The 25,337-nt window shown below is 42.5% G+C and overlaps 1 protein-coding gene across 5 annotated transcripts in view; it reads right to left on the bottom strand.

Moving 5' to 3' along the window:
• TTC28 (tetratricopeptide repeat domain 28) overlaps window positions 1-25,337 on the bottom strand; it is a 225,209-nt gene that overhangs the window by 78,965 nt on the left and 120,907 nt on the right. For all 5 annotated transcript variants that reach the window (XR_009960137.1, XR_009960138.1, XM_062589806.1 and 2 more), the window contains 3 exons: window positions 7,988-8,135; window positions 4,087-4,359; window positions 2,953-3,083 (listed from right to left, as the gene is read on the bottom strand). Coding sequence is in view for 3 of the 5 variants with exons in the window: in XM_062589806.1 (XP_062445790.1) it covers window positions 2,953-3,083; window positions 4,087-4,359; window positions 7,988-8,135 (552 nt within the window). In the remaining 2 variants the exon portion in view is untranslated. The remainder of the gene's footprint in view (window positions 1-2,952; window positions 3,084-4,086; window positions 4,360-7,987; window positions 8,136-25,337) is intronic.

The following is a 25,337-nucleotide window of genomic DNA, read 5'->3' as shown; positions in this document are numbered from 1 at the left end:
AGATGTAATAAGGTCTTACATTGATCTGATAACAGACTGTCTAGAGTTTAAATTTACCACCTATTTTTCATGGGAGGTGATCATACGAAGCAGGTTTTAAGTTTGGCGTCAAGTTAAACTTTAGTATAGTTCACTGAGTTGAACTAAATCCTTTAAGTGAAGCCTTGCCTTGCAACCTTGCTGCAGCCTACTCACATGTATATTATCTTTTATATGAAAATTCAGAAATTCATTACAGTTTTACCTTCTCTCTGGACTTTCAATGATTATTGCAGCTGGTTTTCTGTCCCGTCTCTCCCCTTAAAATATGCTATTTCTTCCCTGTTTGATTGGAGATAACTTTAGTTAACAGTACTCAGCTGTGTTGTCACAAGTGAGTCCTGTCCTGTATATTTAATCTTGAGTGATTTTGGACTTTGTTTCTAGAGGGCTGAGGTGACATCAGCACAACTTCCAGTTAACTCAGGCTGCAACATTTCATCAAATGGTTCTTCTATCACAGCCACAGCCTAACAGGCTGTATGTCCTTCTCTGCACACAAATGAAACAGATCTTAGTTTGACCTAGGGCTAACGGTTCTGGCCAAAGATGCTACCCTCTCACTATCACCAGCACACACACACACACACACACACACACAGGTGCTGCTAGAGCCCAACTAGCCATTCTCATGTTTCAGTGACTGCAAGGTGTTCAGACGAGCTGCACAGCTGCACTTTGAGTGTATGGTCAAGACTTACGCTATTTATTTGGAGACTGTAAAGGACTTGCCAGTGATATGCACGCCACCACTAGTGGCATGGCAAGAGCGTAGAGAGGTGCACTTACATTAGCTTTACCTTAGTCAGTGCAGGAGACGTGAGACAAGCTGCATAGGTTGCACCAGGGATCCTCAACTTTAGGACATACCAAAGGTCTGCAGCAGGCCAATACAGCTCATGCTGAAATCTGCTCTGATTCATCTTCTTAGAGAAATGACAACCAAGTTGTGCTGTATTTTCTCTTTAACTGCAATCCAAACACAATCTCAACCCAGCAGAAGCCTGTAGCACAAACATGTGCTGCAGCAGCCTCATAGCCCAGAGCTTCCCACAAGGACAGTAGACATTCAGACAAAGGAGCATTTTTACCTTCTAAGCCGATTCTCTGTACAGTTGGAGGCAAAACAATTACCTCATTACAGTCACACATCAAATTCCCTTCTGGTGGAATTCACATCAGCACTACTGCAACTTTATAATATTTGCATTATAAAAACGTCTGCAAAGAAGGCCAAGAAAAACAGCTTTTTGTTCAGAGGAAGCTCTGTGGTCAAGATGATGTCATCAGAAAGCGCCAAATTAATTTCCTGTGGTTACATCCTATAGGAAATCCAAATAGCTCAGCTTTCTTGCTAACCCGAGTAGTCATTTGTTGTCACTAACTGTTAATTATGTACTCAGATGTGTCATAAACTGAGAACTATCACAATTACACTTCATTTTCTGGACTCCTTCCAGATTAACTGTTGGGATGTGTTTAGATCAAAGCCCTGAAGTCAGTGGACACACCAGAACTTGCTGCCCTGGTCAGCTCAGGCACTCTGCATGGGCTCAGGTAGTCTTCTCCAAATGCTGGCACAGTGAACTCCCACCATTCGCTCCTTCAACCCCTACCCACAACTGTGGGGGAGAAAATACGCTGTTTGGAGAAATCCCAGGGAGGAGGAGCAGTTAGTTACACAGATTAAGATTCCTAGCAAGAACAGGGACCTCTAATCAACAAGGCTATAAAAAAAATGATGGGTAACAGCTTCTCTGCTTAACCTGAACGGAAACAGGCAAATCAGGAGTGATTCAGGAGGTTTTCCAGCTGGTAAAATAATCATGAAATTGTTTAGCAGGTCCCTTCCCCAATCACAGTCCCTCTACAGCCTACTTGAAAGATGAATTTCTCAAAGGCTTACTTGATATTTAAACCATAAAACAATACTTTAGTAAAGCACTTAACTATTTTAAATGGATCTTTCAAACAGTCATTGGTAAGGAACAGTCTCCCAGCTTTCGGATCTCACAAAAACTTCATTTGCCTTTACACAAATTCAAATCTGCCCTGCTCCCCCCAGCCAGTCGCTCATCTGTCATGCAACCTACAAGCCCTCCACTTTCCCATTCAGATTAGAGGGGAACCCACTGGAGAGTAACTTGCACTAAAATTATGATTCTGTCCTTACAGTGAACTTTCAGCGGGAATCTCTTGGGTCATGCTCCTCAGTCCACACAGCATGCTTCTCTGGATTGGCAGAGAGCCCGGCATAACACTTCGAAAGCTGACCAGTAAACAGTCAAACCAGCAAAGCAGATCCAGACCAAACAACCTCTACACTTTATGCAACAGTGTATTTTTAGGTTTGCATAGATTCTTTTTCTTTTCACTACTTTTTAAACACAGCTTATTTTATGGAGACTGTGAATGTTTGGGGCAGGGATTTGGCTCATTATTTGCCTGGAAAAGGCACAGTATATGATGTGGCCCAAACCAGCTCCAATTAACAACATCTACATCACAGGAAAAATTGGTGCTGATGACAGTTACAGATCAACTCCATAAGATGTATATGTACTCAGCAAACAGCTTCTCCCCTGAGATCCTAGAGCCTATGTGAAGTAGGCAAAACAGACAGGAAGGGAAGCAGGCGTGGAGAAGCAGAATGATTTGCTCTAAGTAGATCAGAGGCAGGTAGAGACCAGAATACAAACCAACTATCCTGTCACGCGTGCAAAAATACTGCATCTACTGATGTATGCAACTTCCATAACAAAAGGCAATTGAAAGGTTGGGAAGACAAATCATATAGCTTTCGAATACTGAAAATAACAGGGCAGAAAGACAAGATTTCGTGTCGTGTTCCCATCTCTCTACAAAATCACATAATGCTGGTTCCCAATCTAGTGTATTTAATAAGATTCCTACCTCTCTGTCCTTGAGTTTCATGGCGAGCACCAGCTGATGTCTGTGGTTAGTAAGGGCCTCCCGATAACTTCCTTTGGAAAAGAATGCGGAGCCCAGATTTCCATGAGCTCGGCATTCTCCCGTCTGGTCACCTGAGTCACATGCAAACAAAACAAAAGTTAGCTAATAAAAGACTCACTGGAAGTACCCAGCAGAAAGATTGGAACATGTTGTAGAAATGATGCTCCAGAGTGAGGACCAAGATCAAGACAAATGCTCAGCCTCACATTCAATATACAGTCAGAACTTTCATTCTCTTCCCTGGCCCTTAAGAACTTCTAAAATAACCATCAACCTTATTTTTAGAATTTATTAATTTCTTCTTCGGCCTAACACCTGGCAGTCACCCATTCTTCCACGTTTATTCTTCGTTTGACATTAGCAATTTGTTTGCGAGAATAAGCGGATGGTCCAAGCTTAGAATAGTTCTCTGTGCTGTTCTACAGCACAACTCAGCTCAAAGTATGTCCACTACTATTTTCAAGACAGTAGTCCATACACTTTCAGACAGCTCTCCTAGCTATGATCCTCAGTCGCTATGTTCTCCACTGCCGCAAGCTTATGTCTTTCTGGCTCACACACTCTCTCTTCTACAGCATCACAAAAGCTCCCAGAGTAGTGCAGGATATACTGTATGTATCAGAAGGATTTACCAATTTCTTTAACTTTTGGCGAGCCATTGTCTTGCTCCTGATTTATTCCTTCCCTGGCAAATGGACAAGTAGCTCAGGTAGAGCCCCCTTTTCCATCTAATTCTTGTGAAAGCAAATGGGTTCATTTAAGTTTTTGAGCCCAAATATCCACAGAGAATAAGACTAGTTTCCATATACATGACACCAGAGAATTAGAGGACCCTGTTAAAGCTTAGCCTATCTGTTGATCATCTGCCCTCTCACACAACAGGTAAACAATGCTGCACAAACCTGTAATTTGCACATTTCAGAAATTGTAGATTTGCTTTAGCAGCTTGTGAAATGCCACAGAAACCTGAGTATTATAGAAAGATGCTGTCCTTCATTAATGCTATTGACACAACTATTAACATGTTCCATCTGTACCAGTCCAGCACTTAAGTGAGTGAAATGAGAACTCTACCTAAAGTCTTGGCTACGTCTAAGTCCTGTTGCATGTATCCAGTACTTTTCTCTGTATTCCCCAGGGACCAGTAAGCACTGCTCAGTGCAGAGAACACTGATCCTCTCAGCTTCAGGCTGCAAGTGCCGATCTTCAGGGCAGCTTCTAGCACAACCACAGAGGCACCGTGATGACCTGCAGTCAGAAGTTCCTGGCCTATCACAGACACCACAACAAAGGGGCTCTTGTCCAGCTTCATCTTCTGCAATTGTTGATAGGTTGGTTCCAGGGACTCTAAAATACAAAAAGGAAGGCAGAGTTACTCAATAAACTACGTTACATGTAGAAATGAGCCTAACACCTCATCTTCATTTTTGGTAACCAAATGACACACGTGAGTTAAAAGTCAGACAGCTCAAACCAAGCCAAGATTCACTATAGGAACTCAGAGCTCAAACATTCTCTAATATCCAGCAGGAGCACATCAGGACAAGAGAGGTAACAAGCAAGTTGATGTTTTGCTTACAGCAAGGACTTCAGGAAGACAATACAAAATACAGAACAGTCCTCTACTGAGCTCTGAAGAGTGGCCTAATCACTGAAAGAATACAGAAAACATCCATAGGGTTTTGCAGGAAATTGAGTATGTGCCATCACCAGCATATGAGAGCACTGCATTCCCTGCTCCTTCAGCACAAGCTTCTGGCTGAATGTCTTTGAAACATCTGTGCTTGCTCAGGTATCACAGTACACAACCTGCACCAAGACAGACAACAAAAACCACAGGAAAGAAGTCTTCAAATCACAGTCCTATCAGCTCTCCTGAACAGGGTGGAGCTGCAGAAGCTCCTGTGAAGCAGTGAAACTAAACCTGCTGGACTAGTTAGAATTGGTCTAATTGTTTTACCATTCATCTAAACACTTGGCTGTAAGTTTCAGTAAGGACATCAATATAACAGGACTTCAGAATTTGCTGCACTCCATCCTATCATGCTGGGTTAAAATGTAATTTTCAAAATTTACTGAGTCACATTTCTTGATTAGATTGCTCTCACTCGAATCAACATTACCACCTCAAACGCCATTTGCCCTCTATCTTCATCATTTTTGCCTCTCTATAACCATTAAGTGTATAAACAAAGACAAAAGAGGATTTTAACACTTTCCTGATGAAGCAAATGGAGTCCATGTGGCATCAGTTAGTGACAACTGGTTAGATACTGGGATTAAACATAGATATTAAGACAGAAATTGCTGCTTTAACGTGCCATCAGGACACAAAGCTGATTATTGCTGATAGAGCACAGTTAACATGCATGGCTGCTGCAAGAACAGGTAGGAATTCTGGGCTCCCCAGTACAAGAGAGACATGGAGCTACTGGAGAGAGTCCAGCGCAGGGCTGCAAAGATGATCAGAGGGCTGGAGCATCTGCCCTATGAGGAATGGCTGCAAGAGCTGGGCCTCTTTAGCCTGGGGAAGAGAGGGGATCTGATCAATGTGTGTAAGTACCCGAAGGGAGGGTGTCAAGGGGATGGGGACAAACTCTTTTCAGTTACCCCGTGTGACAGGACAAGAGGCAGTGGGCAGAAATTGAAGCACAGGAAGTTCCGCCTGAACATGAGGGGAAATTTCTTCCCTGTGAGAGTGACGGAGCACTGGAACAGGTTACCCAGAGAGGTTGTGGAGTCTCCTTCTCTGGAGATCTCCAAGGCCCGCCTGGATGCAACTCTGTCTACCATGCTCTAGGTGACCCTGCTGAGCGGGGAGGTTGGACTAGATGATCTGCAGAGGTCCCTTCCAACCTTACTGATTCTATGATTCAGTCCCTGTCTTAGGAGTTTACAATCCTAACTAGGTAATGAAGGAGAAAATGGGAGAGATGGATATAGAGGAGGAGAAAGGATGAAAAAGGAAAACAGAGCTCCTGGGAGCCCTACAGCCCAGTGGGAAAGGAAGAACCAGCACAGTCGTGGAAGCCATGGAACTTGTTACTACCCTCATACAGTGGTAGGGGAAGAGACATAGCCACAACCAGGTGAAGACACAGCAATAGTGATTCAGTTACTGCAGAAAGGGGTTTCAGCTTCATCTATACATAAAGCAGATCTGTGCTCCCTGAATCCCTCAATGTCTGTATTGAACAATCTTTAGCACACCACTAATGCTTATAACCCCTTTTGCCTTTTCCAGCTTTTCTTTCTCTGAACACAAGCATCTCAGAAGCCACCACTCACATGAGTCTGTCTATAGCTTACCTCAATTTTAAACCTCTGATGGCTGCCCTCAACTCAGCCAGCACCCTGCACCTATGAGATAGACTGCATACTACATAATTAATGCCTCTTGGTTCAATCAAATTATGGGAGCTGGTTTTACACCACAGATACTATTTGGACAGATCTTTTATGCCTCTCCTAGACTGCAAGCCCATGAAAAGGGGGGCAGAACAACAAGCAGTAGATATTTAAGAGCTTATAGCATGCATGGTGGGACCAAGAGCCTCATTATACTAGTACAGCACAGCAGTACAGCATATACACCCACTCAGCATAAAACTAATGCTTCATAAGCAAAGTTAATCTAAAGTCTATCAAACCCACCAGTGGGAGGATAACAATAGGAAAGCAACAAAACTGAGAAGCACAGCAAAGAGCAACAGTATAGCTACACAGCTGCAATACGACACAGCAGAGGTCACTCAGTCTGATCTTGGGATGCTTACACAGAAGTGCCACATCACCAAAAGTAGTAGTCCCGGATGAGAAATGGTAGCATGTTTTCCAAATTCAAAACCAACTAAAACCTTGTTAGTGCACAGCAAGAGTTATCCTATGAGAGAAGCTAGCAGCTTGTACTAAACGCATCAGCAGATCTAGTCTCATTTACAAAAACAAATTACTGAAAGACAGCAAACAGTGAGCCAGGTATCACATTTAAACCTGCATTCTAAGCAGCCACAATGCCTCTAGGTACAAAATGAAATTATCTTCACAAGCCAACTGCTGCATAGGAAAGAAACCTCCAGACAAATTCATTTTAAAAGGTGAGGAAAAAAAAAACACTGTAAAGAGAGAAACACTGATGGAGATATTTTTACATTTTAGTGCTGCGGGGTCACTGAGCCCTGTAGCCCCCAGCAGTACCTGCAGAGGATGAGAACTGCCATCTTTCTTCTTGGAAATGCTATTAGGGCACTTCAACAAACTTCTTGCAGGAAAAATGCATTAGAAGCAGTACAAAGAAATTACCTCATTCTTCTAGTGAAAACATTCCTGTCCCTGGAAATGGGACATTATGAAAGAAAGGCAAAATGTGGTACAGCTAATACTACCTCAAGCTCCACGTAATTGTAATACTGTTCCTGAAAAAAAAGTGAAATAGCAGAACAGCCTTCTGCCTTTTCTGGAATGTTGTGTTTTGAGAGACATGAACACCATGGAAAAATTGCTGAAGAGTCCTCTTGGGCAAACATTGGTACTGAGCATTTAAGACTCCCTTTTCACAATTTCCAAGCACCAGAGCACTGGGGGAAAATGTTCAAAGTAATAATAATGCCAGGGTCACTGGAGTGTACCTCTCTTCACCTGTACATTAGACTAAAGACAAAACAGCAAGGATATCACAGGAATTGCTCCACAGCATCAGCTGGATTCAGCTCCAGAGTCTCTGGAGTTGGTCATTACTGTTTCACTGCCCCACTACTTCAGAGGAACATTATCCTCTTCCTCCTACTACTCTGAGGTCTTTTCTCAGCACCTGCTGACTTCGCAGAAAAGTCTGATCTTGAAATCTTTCTTTGGGGGTTTCCAGATCCTCTCCCCGTCAGAGACTGGCTCAAAGCTGCAGATGGACTGAAACTACTTCCTCTTTAAGTGCCTCAGCTGCACACCACTATCCTTCAGAACATCTTCTGGTGCTTACCTCGCATGGGAGATTTCATGGCAGCCTCGACCATGCCAACCAGAAGTTGAAGACTCTTGGGATCTTGAGCCAGCCCTGATGCAAATGCTGCCAGTGCATCTGCATGACGTCCAAGATACTGAAGGGCCACACCCTGCCGGAAGTATGCCTGAAAAAACAAAAGGAAGAAATGTCAATTACTGAATTGATACAAGTCATAAATATCAAATCTGCCTGAGCAACGACCCATGGTGATGGACACTGGACTACATAAGCACATTCTGGTTTCTTTGATTACTCTGGCCAGAGTCAGAAGAATCCAACATTGCAGTTTGGTTTGTGACTGCCCACACAGTTGCTTCTCCCCACTATTCAATAGCTTTCTCAATCCCGGCAATGCCTTTAAACCATGCTGGAGACCAAAAATGGTAATAGCTACTTGGACAAGGCTTTTCCCTTGGACTCAGCAAATTACTTGTTCTTATCTACTAAGAACCGAATACTTATTGAGAACTCTATTTCTACTCATGTGGTTCACACAGCGTACAAGGAACATGTCTCCTTTCTCAATAGTTCTCGTCAATGCGTCCAATATACTAGCAGAGACCAAAATACACAGAAGGCTCAAGTTGCAATGAAACACTATGCAAAGTTCCAGACAGGAGCCGATTCCTCCTTCTCTACATGCCCTCCTCAGTCACACACTGCTTAGCACTGCCTTACTTGCTGGGTGGGCTAACATCCTCTGTTCATGCACAACCCATCCCGCACCATCCCAGCAAGTCAGGACTCTCACTAACATGAATATGTGAACATCATTCAGTTTCAGTTACAGAATCATTTTTGAACCAGGAAGCCCAATTCAGAATGCTGAAAATGCTTTGCTAAAGAAAAGGGAGAGTGTCCTGTGTGCACCAAGCAAGGCAGAGCCATCAAGAGATGGTATTTTTTATTACATGTTTAGAATAGGACTTTTTATTGGTCTTATTATGAACGAACAGCAAATTAAAGAAACAAACAATGTATCAGCCAGAGAGCCAAGCAGATTCACAATACTATGAAGTTTTAATACTGTGCTGAAATCATTATCTAAAAACTCAGAGTCAGTGACCAGGGACTAGGCAATCCAGTAACCCAGGCCAGGGAGTGTGTGAAGTGAGGCAGCAAGAGTTCTTGGAGGAACGTTTTGATGGAACTGGAGAAAAACAGGAAGGACACCAGGGTAAGCTAAAGAGTACGCAACAGGCAGCAACAGATAGACGTGCAGGGAACATTGTGGAGAACACAGCATGTTAAAACAGTAGGGAGAAAATAAGACTGGAGAAAAAAGAACGAGGAGAAGAAGCTGGAAATCAGCAGAAGGAATGACAAAGACAGGCATAGGTCCTAGCCATGCTAAATATGATTGGCTAGGAAGTACAACAAGCAACTGCAGCTACAGCAGCCAGGTAAAAGAATAGAAATGTGATCAAAGGTGTGAGCCACACTAAGAATTACTAGTGAAAATCTCAGTCCAATCACACTGGAAGCACCAGTATATAGAGATGCACTTGCTTAGACTGAGCCTAGACACTCATAATTTTGAACATTTTTACAAGAGTGTTTTTCTTTGCTTCTTCCTTTCCAAAGGAAGCTTTCATGGGAGTATGCAATATCCTCAAAATAATTCTTATCTCTTGTCACCATGTGTTTCCATTTCTACATCAGCAATGACATCAACATGCAGATGCAAAGGGTTCCCAAAGAGCACCTGTATTTCCCTAAGCTAGGATACCAAGATCCTACACAAAGTAAGAAGTGCAGAAACATTTTCTGCTCATAGGAGAAGCAATGGCAAAGCCTCTCAAGCAAAGGATATCTACAACTCACTTGAGAGACCCTGGGTAACAGACCATCCATTTGCAGAAATTGTGTCTAGACACCGACTCTGCTATAAAAACACTCAAATCCTTAAGAAGCATCTTTGATATTCATTATTCATGTTTTATCTTCATGTCCAGTTAATACTCTGATGCAATCTTTGTTGCACATTTGGTTCACTCAAAGCTTTTTCAATAATGCAAGTAAAGCTATCACAACAAAAGAAAAAACTTTCCTTGTAATTCTTTAAAAGTGCTTCAAGAACATAATACTGATCCTTTAGACCTGTTCCTAATATTTCCCTCCACCTGTAATAAAAAATTAAACCTGCGTTCAAATATATTAAGTATAAAAGTGCAAAAGTCTTTCTTCCTTAAAGAGGATATATCTGCAATTAATAGCTGAAATAGTTTTTTACTAGAGCTTTCAGACACTTTCAAAATCCAACCCAGGGAGGCACAGATTAACGAAAATCAGAAATGACATGAGAAATTTATAGACATGAATATTTAATCTCTTTTCTATTAACAAACGTTGATTGCAGAACAATTTTTAATGAATTCAATGGAAGGAAAAATCTTTTCATTAACCTTTAGCTTAAATGTGTTCTTATTGAACCAAACAAGTTACTGTACTGGAAACCTAGCTCAATGTTAATTGGATTACTAGCATGACGCTTTAAATCAAAGAAAATACAAAGTACTAGCAACATGCAGTAGCCACCAGCATGTGCTCTCCAAGCAGCGACTGTGTTGCCACCTAAATCATGGTCCCTACTTTTAAGTTCTTTTTCTCCAGAATTCTCATTTAATTACCTTCTCAACCACTTGATGAAAGAGGCAGTCTGACACAGTAGTCAAGATGGTGATGTTACACTTAAAAGATGCATCTCTGCTGGGGACCTTTCAGGCCAACGAGACTGTTTCACAAACCCAGGACAAATACGCCTGCTCGATTCGATTATCAAGGATGAGGGCACAAACACATAGCAGCCAGCAAGGGAACTTTTGACTGCACGTAGCCGTAGCTAACATCCCATGCTTTATAGGATGGTAGACACCTGTCATCTCTTCTCTCAAAGTGCATGCCACTGGGACAGACTGCATTAGGGAACATTTTGCTTCCTGACCATTGCAGAAAGTCAACTCAACTCAGAAATCTAAAATCCAGGTGTATACAGAGTTTTAATGAAAAGGCAGAGGAGAGATGGATGCTACAGTCAACGCAGACAAACTTCCCACAGTCCATAGAAAACAAGGATGCATATAGTTGGTGTTTTCTCAAGGCTGAGAAAAGATCATGGAGTGCCATTCTGTCTTACCTCACATTCTATACACAAAGACTGCAAAAGAAACAACACACTACTCAACTACAGGTATGGGAACAACTAGCTTTCGTATGCCCCACAAGGAAAAATAACCCCTGGGAGAAAAATGGAGAAAAAGCAAGCTAAATGATGCACATGTGGAGCCCCTCTCCTGCTGCCGACTGCCATACAGAAATTCAAACAAACAGCCTTCCAAGTAGGAGGGAGGGGAAAAAAAAAATAGGTGCAATACTATGAAAGAAAAACCAGCCTGGCTGTAGGGTTTCAGAGCACTTCACAGTGCAGTAACATGCCTGTTTGGCTCACTGTTACTCCCGTCTCAAGAACTGCACTATCTTCCCTGCTGCAAGAGGGCATCTGTCTGGCAGGGATGCACCTGCTGCAATAGGGAGACAGGTCTTGGATAAGGGCCCTTCCACTTGCTCATTTGTATTTACAAAGCACTGAGCACATCTCCCAGTGTGGAGAAAATAGTCCTCCTCCCCAGCGCTCAGCAGAAGGAAACAAGTTGGGAAGGAGATTTACAAGCAAGAGCCTGCAACTCAGTACCGTACCTTCTTCACGGGATCCTGCTTTGTCCTGTCTGGAAAGAGCTTTCTTCCCCTCCCCACATTCATTTCTGGATCTACTCCTCTCTTGGAAGCTGTTTAATCTGAACACAAACAGAAGGTTTTCTTTTGGCCTCTTAGTGCTATTAATCTCAATTGAAGGAAAATTTTGGCCAATTTTCCTCCTGCAAAAGCCTCTCCGTACCTTCCTCCCCCAGTTGCAAGCTTTTACAGAATACTCTCCACACATTGTGGTCTCCAGAGCCCTTTAACAAAATACATAAAGGGCATTCTAGCCTGCAAAGAGACATTCACAAGATATTTTAACATTGGAATGAAGACACTATATCGAGGGGGAAAGCTGCAAACGGGAAATGGGGAGAATCACCCTTTGGAAGAGGAAAGAGAAAGGAAAGGCAGGGAGCCAGCAGCTGAGGAACTGAGACAACAGGGACTGAATCCATCCACATTTCTGTAAACTTTACATTATTAATCATGTTAGATGAAGATCAGAAAAGTACTCAGTCTACAACAAAAAATGGTATCAATTTATAAGTGATCCCAGGTAAGAAAAACCCTATTGATTCCTTTAAGGAGATTAAAACAGTAAGAGACTGATATGTTGCTGAAGACAGGAGAAAGTAATAGCAGGGTCTTTTTAGCCTGTGGCTCTTTTTATTCTCAAAGACTAGAACAATCTTGTTCATTTTTCAAATCATATTTTCTAGGAACACAAACACTGCAATATTAGACCAAACCTCAGACACTTTTATTCCAGTCCCTTTATCTGAGAGAAGATAGCATCATACACCATTCACCCCTCAAAGCTGGAAGACTTTGGGAAGCTGGATATATGTAATCTTGGTCCAAGAAATGATATTGCCCAGTGCTAGATCCACCCTGCAATGGAAAGATTTGAATTACTTTGAAAAAAATTGCAACTTTATTATTAAATGTTGGCATCTAGTTCTTTTGAGGGCTATGCTATCTTTCAGCCTTAAATTCAACAGGCCAATTGCATACAATTTTCTATCTTCCATCTGAATTGCACTGATTGAGCCTTTATTTTCTCTTGAAATCATGGGCCAAGGTAAATAAGAACATTTCATCTGTTCCCTATGCATACTTCTATCTTATTTTCTCACATTTATGTTGTCTCAAATACAATCAGTTCCAAGCTTTTCATTCTTTTGATAGATTTTTTTTTAAGCTCTAATCAGTTTTGTTTCTCATCTCCACCTCTGCCCTTTACCATCTACTTCTTTGAGTAGGGTGGTATTTTGCCTCATACCTGTGCACAGATCCCTAGAGGCAGTAGTAACCTTTAATAGTAGCAACATGATATAAGAGTTTCACCTTACAAAAGGACTTTTCAATTCTCCATAAACATACTAACAAAGTTCCCTTTATATTTCCTTACAATGATGAGTAAAGTTGCAGGTGAAGGCACTGAGGCAAAGAGAAGTTGTTCATGGTTTCCATTTGCATCCAGGGACAAGTTTCAAGGAGAAAGAGCCAATCAAAGGATAATCGTACATGGACTTCAAGACACATAAGCCCCGCACCAGCTCCGACTTCCCAAAGAGCTTCCTTTGGTTCCATCAAACGATGCAACTGTCATCTTAACTAAATGGATCAATCCAGGCAGAAGAACTATGCCCATTTTCTCTATTAGGAAAAAAAAACCCTTACTTAAAGACTGCAGATAACTCCTCTGCATTTCGGTGACAGATGACTTGAGCGATTCTCCTTTCTCCTTCTCCCTGCCACACTCCCTTAGCCAGGAGCCACTGACAATCTTAGGAATAGGTCTCTTCTCCTGACAATTTACACTTATTACACTGATACCCTTCTGCACTCAGTAACGCTGGAGTCTGCTTCAAGCCTCCTGCTTATCACCAGCCCCGGAGAGTGAGAGGAGCTTTCCCCGGCCAGTGTGAAAGCATCATGCCCACGCATTCCTGGAGTACCCTGACTGCCGATTTTGTAAAGAAATCACCATGGAAGAGGGTAAATGAACACTGCTTTATGAGCAGGTTCACAGAGCTCAGCTCCTGATATATAGCCACAAAACAAAAATTTAAAACCACAAGATATATGTAGCAGTCTCAACCCAGCTAAAACTTTCTATACAATATGACTACCATGACCTAACTTAACTATATGAAAACAAATATAGTTTCTCTGAGTAAACACATATTTGAATGCATAAATCCAGACAAAAAGATCACTATATACAAAATAATGATAAGTTATTACAGAACATAAGAATTAGCTGAAATACTGACCAGTGTTTCAGTTTACAAAGTAGCTGATGATTGTCCTAGTATTCAGAATATTTCTAGTCTCTCACTTTTCCAGAATGAGAAATTACAAGTTTTCAAATTTCTTTCAATAGCTATATTTTATTTGAACATTCAGGACTGACTATTCAACATTTTTGTCTTTTGTAACAGGTTCTGCAGGTATGCAAGTTAAAAATTATTCTGAACAAATAATCTCTTAATTCCCTCTTTTCTTAGGGACCTACTGCATTGCCAGTGAAAGCAAAACACTGTGCATTACACTAAGACAGAGGCAAGACAGTAACTCGCTGGGAGCACTGATCATTTTTAGAAATAGTAGTTTACATATGCAGGCTCAGAGGATGCACTATGTATGTGCAATTCATCTGCACTACGGTTCTTGTGAAGATTCAAGTTGTATTCCCCAGGTCCCAGGTTGAGCCTGCTAATATCCAAACCAATGGTGCTGACTCTCCAAGATGTCCCGAGCACCAGATGCAGCAGCCCGCACAGCAGCCGGGGAGCTCTCTGCCTCATGGGACTGTGGTCTGATCAAAGCCTTCATCAGCGCACAAGTGCCTGGTAAAGTTAACTCAAGGTGTTAACTGCTCACAGCAGTCCTGCATCACCCATGCCAGGGATGCGTCTGCCCTGCCAGGCTCCGAGTTCACGTGCAGAGCTACTTTAGCGCGGCTGCGTGCCCAGGCTGGCTCAGACGCAGCCTAACAGCAGACGCGAGCTGGCACTTCCCCCTCCGTGGGCTCCCACTTCTGGGACGATGTGGTAGCACACAGAATTTTGGAAAGAGACAGCAAATCCCTGGCCAGCCAAGAGACTGGTGTGAGCTAGCAAGAGTCTGTAATGGTCACAGATTCCTTGCTTTCCACTGGCAGCATTCACCGGAGTGCATACTTACTCAAATGCCAACTTTGACAAAGCATCAAGACCGACGTCTCAGCACTTCCCTACATCTTTTAATTGGCCAAAGAATTAAAAAAAGGGGGGGAGGGGGAAGAGGACTAAGAGCAATCTCACCTCACAAACCTTAGTTCCTCAAAAACATAGCCTTAAAACTAAATACATAAATTTAAGAATCACATTTCCAAAGCCCTATGGACAGAAGGCAGCAATTTTATTATCTGGAAACCCTTGAGATTTGTTTCACCTAATGCAAACAATCTGGATAAACAACAAAGCAGCAGAACTGACGACTGCGAACGTACTTTCACCAATAACAAAGTGAGGCCCAGTAACTGTACGTTCTCCTATCATCTTTACTACCTCGGGAGATTATAGCATTAGTTAAGTGCTTATTTTAGATCTGAATACAGACAGATAGCAAAACATACATTAACATGCATAAAAATCAACTGGGCATTGGGACTGCAATACATACGTGACCCATTCCCTGTCGATTATCTATGTTAACACATGGTGTTTAGCTTTCACATTTATACACCAGTAAAGGGAATGAGGATGACATTCTTTATGTTACAAAGTTAACATATGCTTTTCTTCCTCTATCTCCCATGAGAGAAGCAGGTCCTAAGTAAGCAGATCACTGCATTAATTGGGAAAAGCTTTAACATTTGTAGACATTCCCTTGGTCCATTCTCTGTATTACAGAAATATAAAAATAAACCTAAACAGTTCTCACTGCACCCATCTTTCTGGCATAGCCGTAAGGATAATCGGCGCTGAAACTCGGCACTAGACAAATCTCTTTCAATGTGAATTATTTACTCATCTCCTAGTGTTAGCAAGATCAAATATATGCTCACCTATTCCTAACCCCAGATTCACTAGCATACCATGGGCTAAAACAGCATCATGCAATCCTCCAGACACAATCTCCTGAAGTCCTACATGGTGCATCTATTGCTGTTCCCACTTCCAGTCTCAGAAGTGAGAAGTGAGAGCAGGGATAAGGCATTACCACCAGGAGTCCTTGGGAAGAGAAGAGGATTACAGGTAAATGATAGCTTTAGCATAGAGCTGATGTTATCAGGTCACTGATCTCTATGTGGGAGAGGCTGTTAGCGAGTAATGGTCATTTAGTTTGTAATGTAAATTACGCATGCCCATTTCAGTAGTTTAGAGCTGCATCCGTATCCCATTATCTACAGTTTTGTGCTGATTTTTCCCAGTATGATATAACCTGAAATGATAGGGGAAGTATGAGAATGACAGATGAGATTTCTAGAACACAGTAAACCTTGTCAGGACTTAATCAAATACACCGTGCAGTAACACCACCACGAAACACAAAAAGCCCAACACAAACATCAAGCCCATGCCTACCACTCTGTCCCAGCACAGGTTAACTGAAACACATCACATTTTCATGGCAAGAATACAGCTCTTAGAGCTTTCTCCACCATCCCCTGAAATTTAGAAAAATTGCACAAACAAGAGAAGAGTGCGGAAGATGACCCTCCTGGTGGGCCGCTCCAGGTCTGTGGAGGAGGCTGACAGCTGGGCCGGGACAAAGTTTCAGCATCTGCTCAGCCAGGCATCACCGCGCTTGGCAATTCCAGGCATGAGCCCTATTTGTTCTGCTCAATTTATTGATCACTGTAGTTTCTATACAGGATAGTGTTTTTCATCTGCATTTGTTACAGTCCATTTAAAGCACAACGAGAATTTCTATCCCGTTCTGCTAGGAGCTGCCATGGGGCCACCTGCTGCAGTGCCCAGGCAACGTCAATGTAAGTGTGTTTGTTAGCTTTTTGATCCTCCTGGTTAAGTCATCTAAAATCCCATCCAAATAACTGCCTAGAAGGTGAATTTTAGATTTTCATGTGCAATCAAACAGAATTAGAATGCAAATGCAATCATTCAAATGACTGATATTAACAGTGGTTCTGAAGTTATTTTCATCAACTCTCCTAATATTGATATGGATGAACTGTTTTAGACAGAACAGTTTTAACTGGTTTATAATGCAAACACATGCAATAAAGATAAAATTATAGTATAAAGAAACATTATGTGAATGAATGAGATTTCTTGTCTTTCCTCTATTTCCCAAGATTCTGCCATAGCAACTTAGTCCAATAAGGAAAATCAGAGGCAATTTGCTATTTTTCTTCAAGATAAATATCAAAATATATTTTTGGACCAGCAATCTAAGCTTCTACAGCAAATATTCACACTGTAATGGGCACCTGTAGTAGGTTCTGGTACACCCCTTTGGGCTCATACCCTTTTCCCAGTGGAATATACAGCAGTAAGTCATGCACCTCCTTGGCACGTGCTACATGGAACGCTTGCAAGAGCAGGAAGAACAAGCAGCTGAAGGAGCTCCATCCTTACCATGGTCTCTTATACATCTAAAGCACAAGCTCATGTTTCTGGAATGAAATTTAGTATCAGGGCACAAATGCATTTTTAAATAGTAGTCTATATTATACCTTCTACTGGACAAGGTGGTGTATTCTTTATAATTAAACAGTTAAAATTGGGGGGTTACTTGGCATGTAAAAGGCTTCTGAAAGTATCCTGCACCTGGCTGCTTCAGGACACATTGAGACAAGCAGGCAGAAAGCAGGAGCCCCCGACTCTTCCTGGAGCAGACTAATACCACTGAAGGACATGAGGAATCAGAGACACCATGTATGACAGTTAACCTTCCCAGTGCATCCAGTGGGAAACCCTCCTGGAAGCAAGCAGCCAGCGGGAGTGCAGTGAGCAAGTGCCGTGGACAGCCAGGTGCCCAGCCGAGCCATGCTGAGCAGCCGTGCGTGGGGGCCCCGCAGCCCCTTCTGTGCCACGGCACCAGGAGTCACACGGTTATTTTGTCACCAAGCTGCACACTCGGAGGGCAACTCATTTGCAAAATGAATTGCTGGCTGATTTGTAACTGGATCATAAAGACAGCAGAACAAAAACTGAACCACATCAAAAACTTGAAAATAACTGTCAAACCAACATGGAAAACTTGGAGAAAAGAAATAAATAAAAAGAGCTTCAGTCTTAGACAAGGATTTTCACTGCACACAAGGGAAGAAATTCAAAACATCTTTATATTCATGTCAGCTGCAGGCCCCAAACAAGCGGCTACCTGCACAGAAAGGGTGAATAAAAGAAATGCTTTTTCCACAACACTCCCTTGGTTTGTGGTATCCAGAGATGATGCCAAAAATAGCATGAATAATCTATGATGCATTCAGTTGCCCAGTCCTGCATCTGCAGAACACTGCAGATATGTCAGCTATCTCCATCGAACTGCGCAGGCGAGCTCAGCGACCGCGAACCAGGTCCCTCGCAGCCCTCCACGCCAGCTGAGCCAGCGTCTGATGAACACAATGCACGCGCCTGGAGACCAAAAATCACCAGCAGCCACTGTGGCTTCTTGAGGCCAAGCACCAGGTTGAATCTTTTCTCTCCCATTGTAACTGTTTTACAGCCAAATTTTAGAGAAAAATACAGGACAAATCTCTGCTGTGGGATTTCAGGAATGTGGGGAGAGGGAAGAATGTGCTGTAATTCAGAACACATGCAGCACATGTATAAATACTGCTTGCAGCCTGTACAAATTGCACTTCTGCTTTCAAAGCTGGAGTTGCACCCTAGATAACGATTTTCCTTCACAGTCCAAACACTCAGCTGGCACCAGAACCACCACTAACTTACTCTAAAGAATGAGCAGCAATCTGAGAAATTTATTGTCTCTGCAGCATAGCTTCTTTATATGTTATCCCTGTTTCCAGGATATCTCTTACAGAAACTACACTACTCAGATAGTCCCCATGTCCCACTTAGCTTGTACAGAAAAGAAGGATTTGGGGGGCAAAATATCATGCTTTGTTCTACCGAAGAAGCATTTAATTATTCTTGGAAGTGTGCTTTCCCACTGGGAGACTGTGCAGAGATGGCTTTCCCACCTGAATTGAAGGTAGCCATCAGAAATGAAGAGTCAAACTTTTGCTTAGTTTGGTTAGCAGAAAAGTTGACAGCAGAGCTTCTCTTATTCAGTGCTGCTGTTTCACTGCTGCCTGCTCCAGGCCTGCTCTGGAAACAAGCTGCGATCCAGAGCCTCCTCTCTAGAGTGCATCTTTCACCTCTCAACTGCATCTTCCTAACTTCATCAGCTAAAACTATTACTCCTTATTTAACAGGAAGAATTAGCCATAAGTGGGGAAAAGTGCTCTAGGTGACTAACCACCAGCCCGTTGATGCCGAAACACAGCACGAGGAAAGAACAATCAACCTGTTGTGTTCAAAGCTGAAAGATGCAGAGACAAGTGCAGCGTCATCTGGAATCCCAGACCAAACCTGGAAGTCTGGATGGAAGAATAAATGACACCGGGATAGCTTTGTTAAGGAGCCTGTGCTTTCCAGAAGAGCAGCGCCAGCAGGCAGCATTAACCGCACCTGCGTGTCCTCCCGCCAGCACGCTGTGCAGCCTCCGGCACACTCCGCAGCTGCGAGCGGAGCCCCCCGCGCCCCGCTCCAGCAGTGCGGCACAGCGGCAGGCCCACGGGAAGGCAAAGCCTCCTCTGCGCATCACGGTACAAGGGTGTGTCTGCTCCCTATGGCACAGCACCTAAAATACCAGAAGGGAGATCAATTTGTTACAATCCCTGTCACCTCCATGGCAGTGCAAAGCGGAGTCAGGGAGAGGGCGGCATTTCAATTTGGAAAAAGCCCTAATTAAAGCATTAAAATTATGGGAGTGACTCAGTAACTTCAATTCGCCCAAATCAAACTTAAAGATTCATTTAATTCAAGCTGAAGAATTTTATAAATAGACATGCATGTGGATAAGAGAAAGGCCAAGTTACTGATTTTGCTAGTGAAACAAATTCACAAACAGAAACTTTCACTGAAAAATACCCAGAGATGCTCCATCCACCTACTGCAACTTCTGTTTTGGATGGTAACACATGCCTGTTTTAAAAAGAGACCCCTGCTCTTCCAGTATCAGCTTCCACTGAAGAATTCGGAAGTGACTGATTGCTATCTTAAATGAGTGCAGCACTTGCACAGTATTTTCAAATCAAAGAAAAGCATAAGAGTAGCTGCAAACACTAGCAGTCATGCAGGACAGCTTCTTACCAAGCAAAAACTGTCTGATTTACTCTGTGTTACTGAGAGCAAGTGTCAAACCTGAGCAAATGCACTCTGCTAAAGGCAAATACTATCCCTACACACCAGTACGGTCTTTAAACCCTCATGCTTTAGAGGCCTCAGCGAAAAAGTTACAAATTTCCCCTTCCTCCTGCAGAGCACAAGGGCAACACGGAGATGGTGGCTTTCTTACTACGTGGTAGCTCAAAGCAGCTTTGCAGATTGGGAAAACTTACATTTCTGTAGCTCCAATTTCTAGGAGCAGACCTGACCTGAAAGGATATTTGCTGCAAGATACCACTGTAACCATTTCCCCAGACTTTAATCTCCTACCAAATCTTCTTTTCTACTATCATCTCTATTTTAATTTAGTTTAAATGTTCTGAACTGCGAAGTCCCTAAAAGCAGCATGAATCCTGGACGCATCCTTCCCCGTTGCTGAACCTTGCTGCCCAGCCCCGGGCGCATGCCGCTTCGCGGCTCAACTCACTTTTCCCCAAAGGGCGAGGCCGTCTGGACTGCAACCTGCAAAGCCACGGCCCTCACTTGCACCCTGTCCCTAGCAGGACCAGCCCTCACATCCCAATCCTGCTCCTGGGTGGCAGGGCCAGGCCCACAAGGCTTCTCAGGTCTCTCCAAGCCCAGGTGATCCTTCCTGCCTACCTAAAGACCAGAATCTCTTGTCCTCACTCCTCCATCTCCAAAATCCCACCCTGCTCTGCCTACTTCTCTCTCATCCCTGGCAGATGGGCCTCACTCTCAGCTGCTCTTTGACAGTTGCCTGTGCTAACACCTTCCTTGCTATACTGAGCTTGCTAAAACAATTCTGGAGGCTAATTGGGCTCATTTTGGAAATGCATACACCTGTCCACACCGAAGTAAGCTGAGGCAGAACGGGATTACTGAAATCAAGAGAGTTGGAAGGTAGATACAGTGACTTGCATACCAGAAATATGGAGCCAAAAAGCATCTTTTCTTTTGAGTCCCGACATCAACAGAATTGCTTTGGGGAGGGGGCATGTTTCTCTGGCTTTGTATTTTTCAAGTGTTTTTTCTCTGAACTCCAGAGTGTGCTCACTTCTTTAATAGCCTCAAGAGTTGTCTATTACCAAAAGGACAGCAAAACTCTGCTTGCATATAGATTGCTTAGTCATATTAGCAGGTATTTGAGGACTTTTACCATTTATAAACACACTTAACCAAGCTGAGTGCTGAATCTTGCCCGATTTCAGAGGGCTAAAAATCTACTAATTATGCAGGAGAAGTAAAGTCATTGCAAAGAATGGCTGGTCTGGCAAGATTCAGCTGTGATTAAAATAAGACCGGTGACTTAGCTTTTAGCTGTACAAGAAACCTGAGAGAAAAGACTTTCAGTTACAGTGGATTTTCTCTCTACTTGTTTTTCAACATTACAACAGAGGTAACTGAACTTCCTTCAGAAATTATGGCTGCTCACCTGGTCTGCAGGGGAAGAAATTGTTTTAATAACAAAGATTTCTGACACAAAGAAAATGAAACATGCATTTAATGCAATCCCACAGTAGAAATCTTACACTGGCCATAAAGCTGATGTTGTGCATAGTTTCTTAGCTCTATATAATGTTTTTTCAAAGCCACAGGCAGAGAAAATAGTTCCCTGATTTTTTTTAATTGGTCTAGCAGATCGCTGGGTTTTCTCTGAATCTCAAATCTAGTATCAGGATGCTTGTTCCTCTTGCTCGTTCATTCTGATATCTGATACCCAAACTCTGAAGAAAGAAATAAGGCAGTTAACTAGCAAATTTTGGGAGCAATCAGCGTAACTAGTTAGCTCCCACTGGCACATACAGACATTTGATCTCTTTAGAAGACAGAAAAAAGAGTAGAAGATAAAGATTCTGCAGGAAATGCCCAGAAACAGCAAAGTCTCAGCCTAGTTTGCCTTATTTCAGTTATTATTAAAGATAAGCTTAAGAAGAGTTTGATAAGCACAATTTTAGATAATGCATACCTGTCTCAACTCAAGAGAAGTAAGAATTGATTCCGCTCTTGATGGTTTTATTGTCTGCAGTCAGATCTGAACTTTAGCAAGTAGGAAATCAGGAGAAACAAGCACTAGACACATCACAGAACACACCACACAGGTAACATTCACTGGCAATACACCTTTCAAAGGAAGATCAGCTAAGCGTCCCTTCTCTCCTTTCTTACATGCACAGGCTAGTCTTCAAGCCAAACCACAAAGTTATTTCTGGCATTTTGATTTCAATTCTAAGAACGAACAAGCAACTTTTGGCCTGGGGAAGCAACACAGCCAGAATGCACAAAGCAAATCAACCACCCTGCAGGAAGGACCCAGGAATCTGGACTCAACTACAGACTGCTCTTAAAAGGCTCTAAACAAGGTTCTAAAAACTTTGGCTCCAAAAAAGCATTCATTTTTAAGTCCATGTAAGCACTACTGAAAATAATCACTTCTCAATGACAGTTAGCAACTCAATTAACAACATCTGCTCAAGAACAGAACCAAGATAAGTGAGTACCTGCAACTGTAAAACTGTCATGATTTGTTTCTTAATAAATACTGGGATTTACTCTTATGCTGTATTTACAGGCTATCACCTGTAAATGTATAATGACAAACCAAGGTAAGCCAAAGAGCACAATAAGGAAGCCCCAGCTGCACACTCAGATATCACTTCACCAGCAAACATCTCCACTGTTACATCTTAAAAGCTTCCCTGAGCCTGAGCTACCACCTATCACAGAACAAACAGGTGAAGACACAACAATCACAACCGTACAAGCTCCAAGAGCCATCAAAACAGAAGGAAAAACAAGATAAAATGCACAGTACTAACAGCATGAGATAACAATGACTAAGAATGCATTTACATGCAGGTTGACTGTAGTGTCCCATACAGGATGGAGCTGGTCCAAATGCTCTGCAGAAGCATCTTGTATTCAGGAGAAACTGAACAGTCCTAAATAGCAGATATCCATTGCAAAACACAGGCTCCTGCCGCTTGGCTCACAATCCCCTCACCGTCTGTGCTCAGTCAGTACTGGCTGCCAAAAAAGGACAAAGTTGATGAAGGGGGAAAGCAGGAGAATCAAATTTGCAGAAGTATTAAATTTACAAATCTTTTTGGATAAGGTGAACGTGGGAAAAATTCTTCAGAAGGAGTGTCATGTTTAGCAAGTTCTGCCAGATCATTACTCTTGTAATGCAAAGGGGAGAAATACCAACTCTGCATTTCCTTATAATGACTTGCCTCCTTTATCACAGATCTCTGAAGCACCAAGTGATTTAGTTGTTGCTATGGGAACTGCTAGTTTTTATTGAACAGCCCTGAAAGGGTCAAGAGATACCATCAAACTGATCCTTCGTAAATTATTTCCCTGCTAAACATCTGCTTCATTTTAGTTGCCCTGTCACTTCTCTGTTTTGTTATTAGAAGAGCATTTGGACCAGCTCCAGACAAGGTGTCACTCTGCAGGGGGGGCCTCAACAGGTAAGTCCAAAAATAGCTGCTACTCATGCTTTACAGTGTAAAATACTTCATATAGAGGAATCCTACTGAGTTGGTTCTTGCTAGCGTTCAAGCTGAACTGCTAAGGGACTATAGACTACACTTTCTTTCACACAAAACACTGACCTGAGGAGTTGGAACTAACATGAAGAGTTAGTTATTACTACGATCCCCACAAGTTTCACATTACTGGTTACAAAAGCTATGGCATGAATAACTCATTCAACTGCTCCACTTGTACTTTGGAGCATGGATCTCACACAGAGCAGCAAAAGAGTGCCCATCCCAGTTCCAACTCTGTAACTTTGAGAAGGTAGCATCTGCCTTGCTGCATGGCTCTGTGCTCTCAGAAGACAAAACACGGCCTTCTCTGCACTAGGCTATCAAAACCAACAAAATCCACCTTCCTTCATTCATCACAAGAACATTAACATCTGAAACTACATATGCCAGTGAAGAGCATCTAATCCTGTAGGTCAAGAGCAAGAGTACTGCCTAGATTTCCAGTGTTGTACTGTTTCAGTCCCACAGAAGTGCCCTGTCTCCCATCAAATCTCTCATTAAGCCCACTTCTTAAATGTTGCTTCCCTGGGAATCAACACACCACTTCTTTAAGAAATTATTCACCTGTGTCTGTTGTAAACCCAAAAGCCTCAGTCAAAAGTAGCAGGAGTGCAGAGGATTTCCTCCAGGGGGGATACAAGTAGCTTCAGTTCAAAGTGACTTCCTGTTTCCTTTCAAAGGACAGAAAGCTGTCCTAGACAGCATCATCTGGAAATCCTTATTCTGACATCCTGTATCTTCAAGCTGTAACTGTATATATTCAAATAACTTGGGTGGGCAGGAGTGAATGATTATACTTGAATTTAAGAGATTAAACACCCAAATTTGTCTCTAATGACAGCCACATCCAAGCTCTTTGCAAAGGGCAAGTCCCTAAAGGGCTGCCTCTACTCCTTCATCACACGGTTCCCTCCATTCTTCATTTGATTGAATTTATCAAAGTGATGATGAAGAATGCAAATGCTGCCTATGTGTAGACATATTCTGGTCTTTCTCACATAACCTGTTAACTCCATTATTCCTCTGACATTCTGGCCTGAAAGAAAATATTCAAAAGTCTGAAGCATTTGGCATGTCTTTGTACGGAGGATCCAGCTCTTATTCAGACTTTGATTCCAGGGAATTTCAGAAGAAGTTAAGACACTTCTCTGTATAACCCTACAATCCTAGATTAGTCCATATTCACCAGAAGGAATCTCCCCTCCCTCAGATGGTGAACTCATACTATTAATGTTGGTTCACCTCTGTAAAATCAGTCACCATGCACTAAAACTTCCACACAACAAAACACAGCATATACTTTAACAGTGTTTCATTGGGACTTTCAGAAAAAGGAAAGGGAGAATGCACTTTCCCAAATAAGTGCAATTTCAGTTCAAAATAGGGCTAGGGAGAGCTAGTGGCTGTTGCTGGTCTTGGGCTCTCCTGCTTGCAGAGCACAAGTCCAGGTGCCTGAAAGAATTAACTATGGGTGATTCCACTCAGAGCAAGCCTCGGCTCTTAAGCATGCACATTCAAATTCTTGTGTATCATACTCCTATTACAGACTGGCAACCACTGTCTGGAGCATGGAAAACTTTCTATTGACCTGTGTGACACAGTAATTCTTTAAAAATTCTTTCTACTCAATGAAGACCAACAATTTTAATTTCAATGAGAGTCACTGGTAACTGCTCTATCCCTTGAAGACAGGGTGTTTGGCTC

This window comes from Rhea pennata, chromosome 17 (genome assembly GCF_028389875.1).
Source record: "Rhea pennata isolate bPtePen1 chromosome 17, bPtePen1.pri, whole genome shotgun sequence".
Lineage (NCBI taxonomy): Eukaryota > Metazoa > Chordata > Aves > Rheiformes > Rheidae > Rhea > Rhea pennata.
The sequence above is the reverse complement of the archived record's forward strand: the minus strand, read 5'-3'. Positions and strand labels throughout refer to the sequence as shown.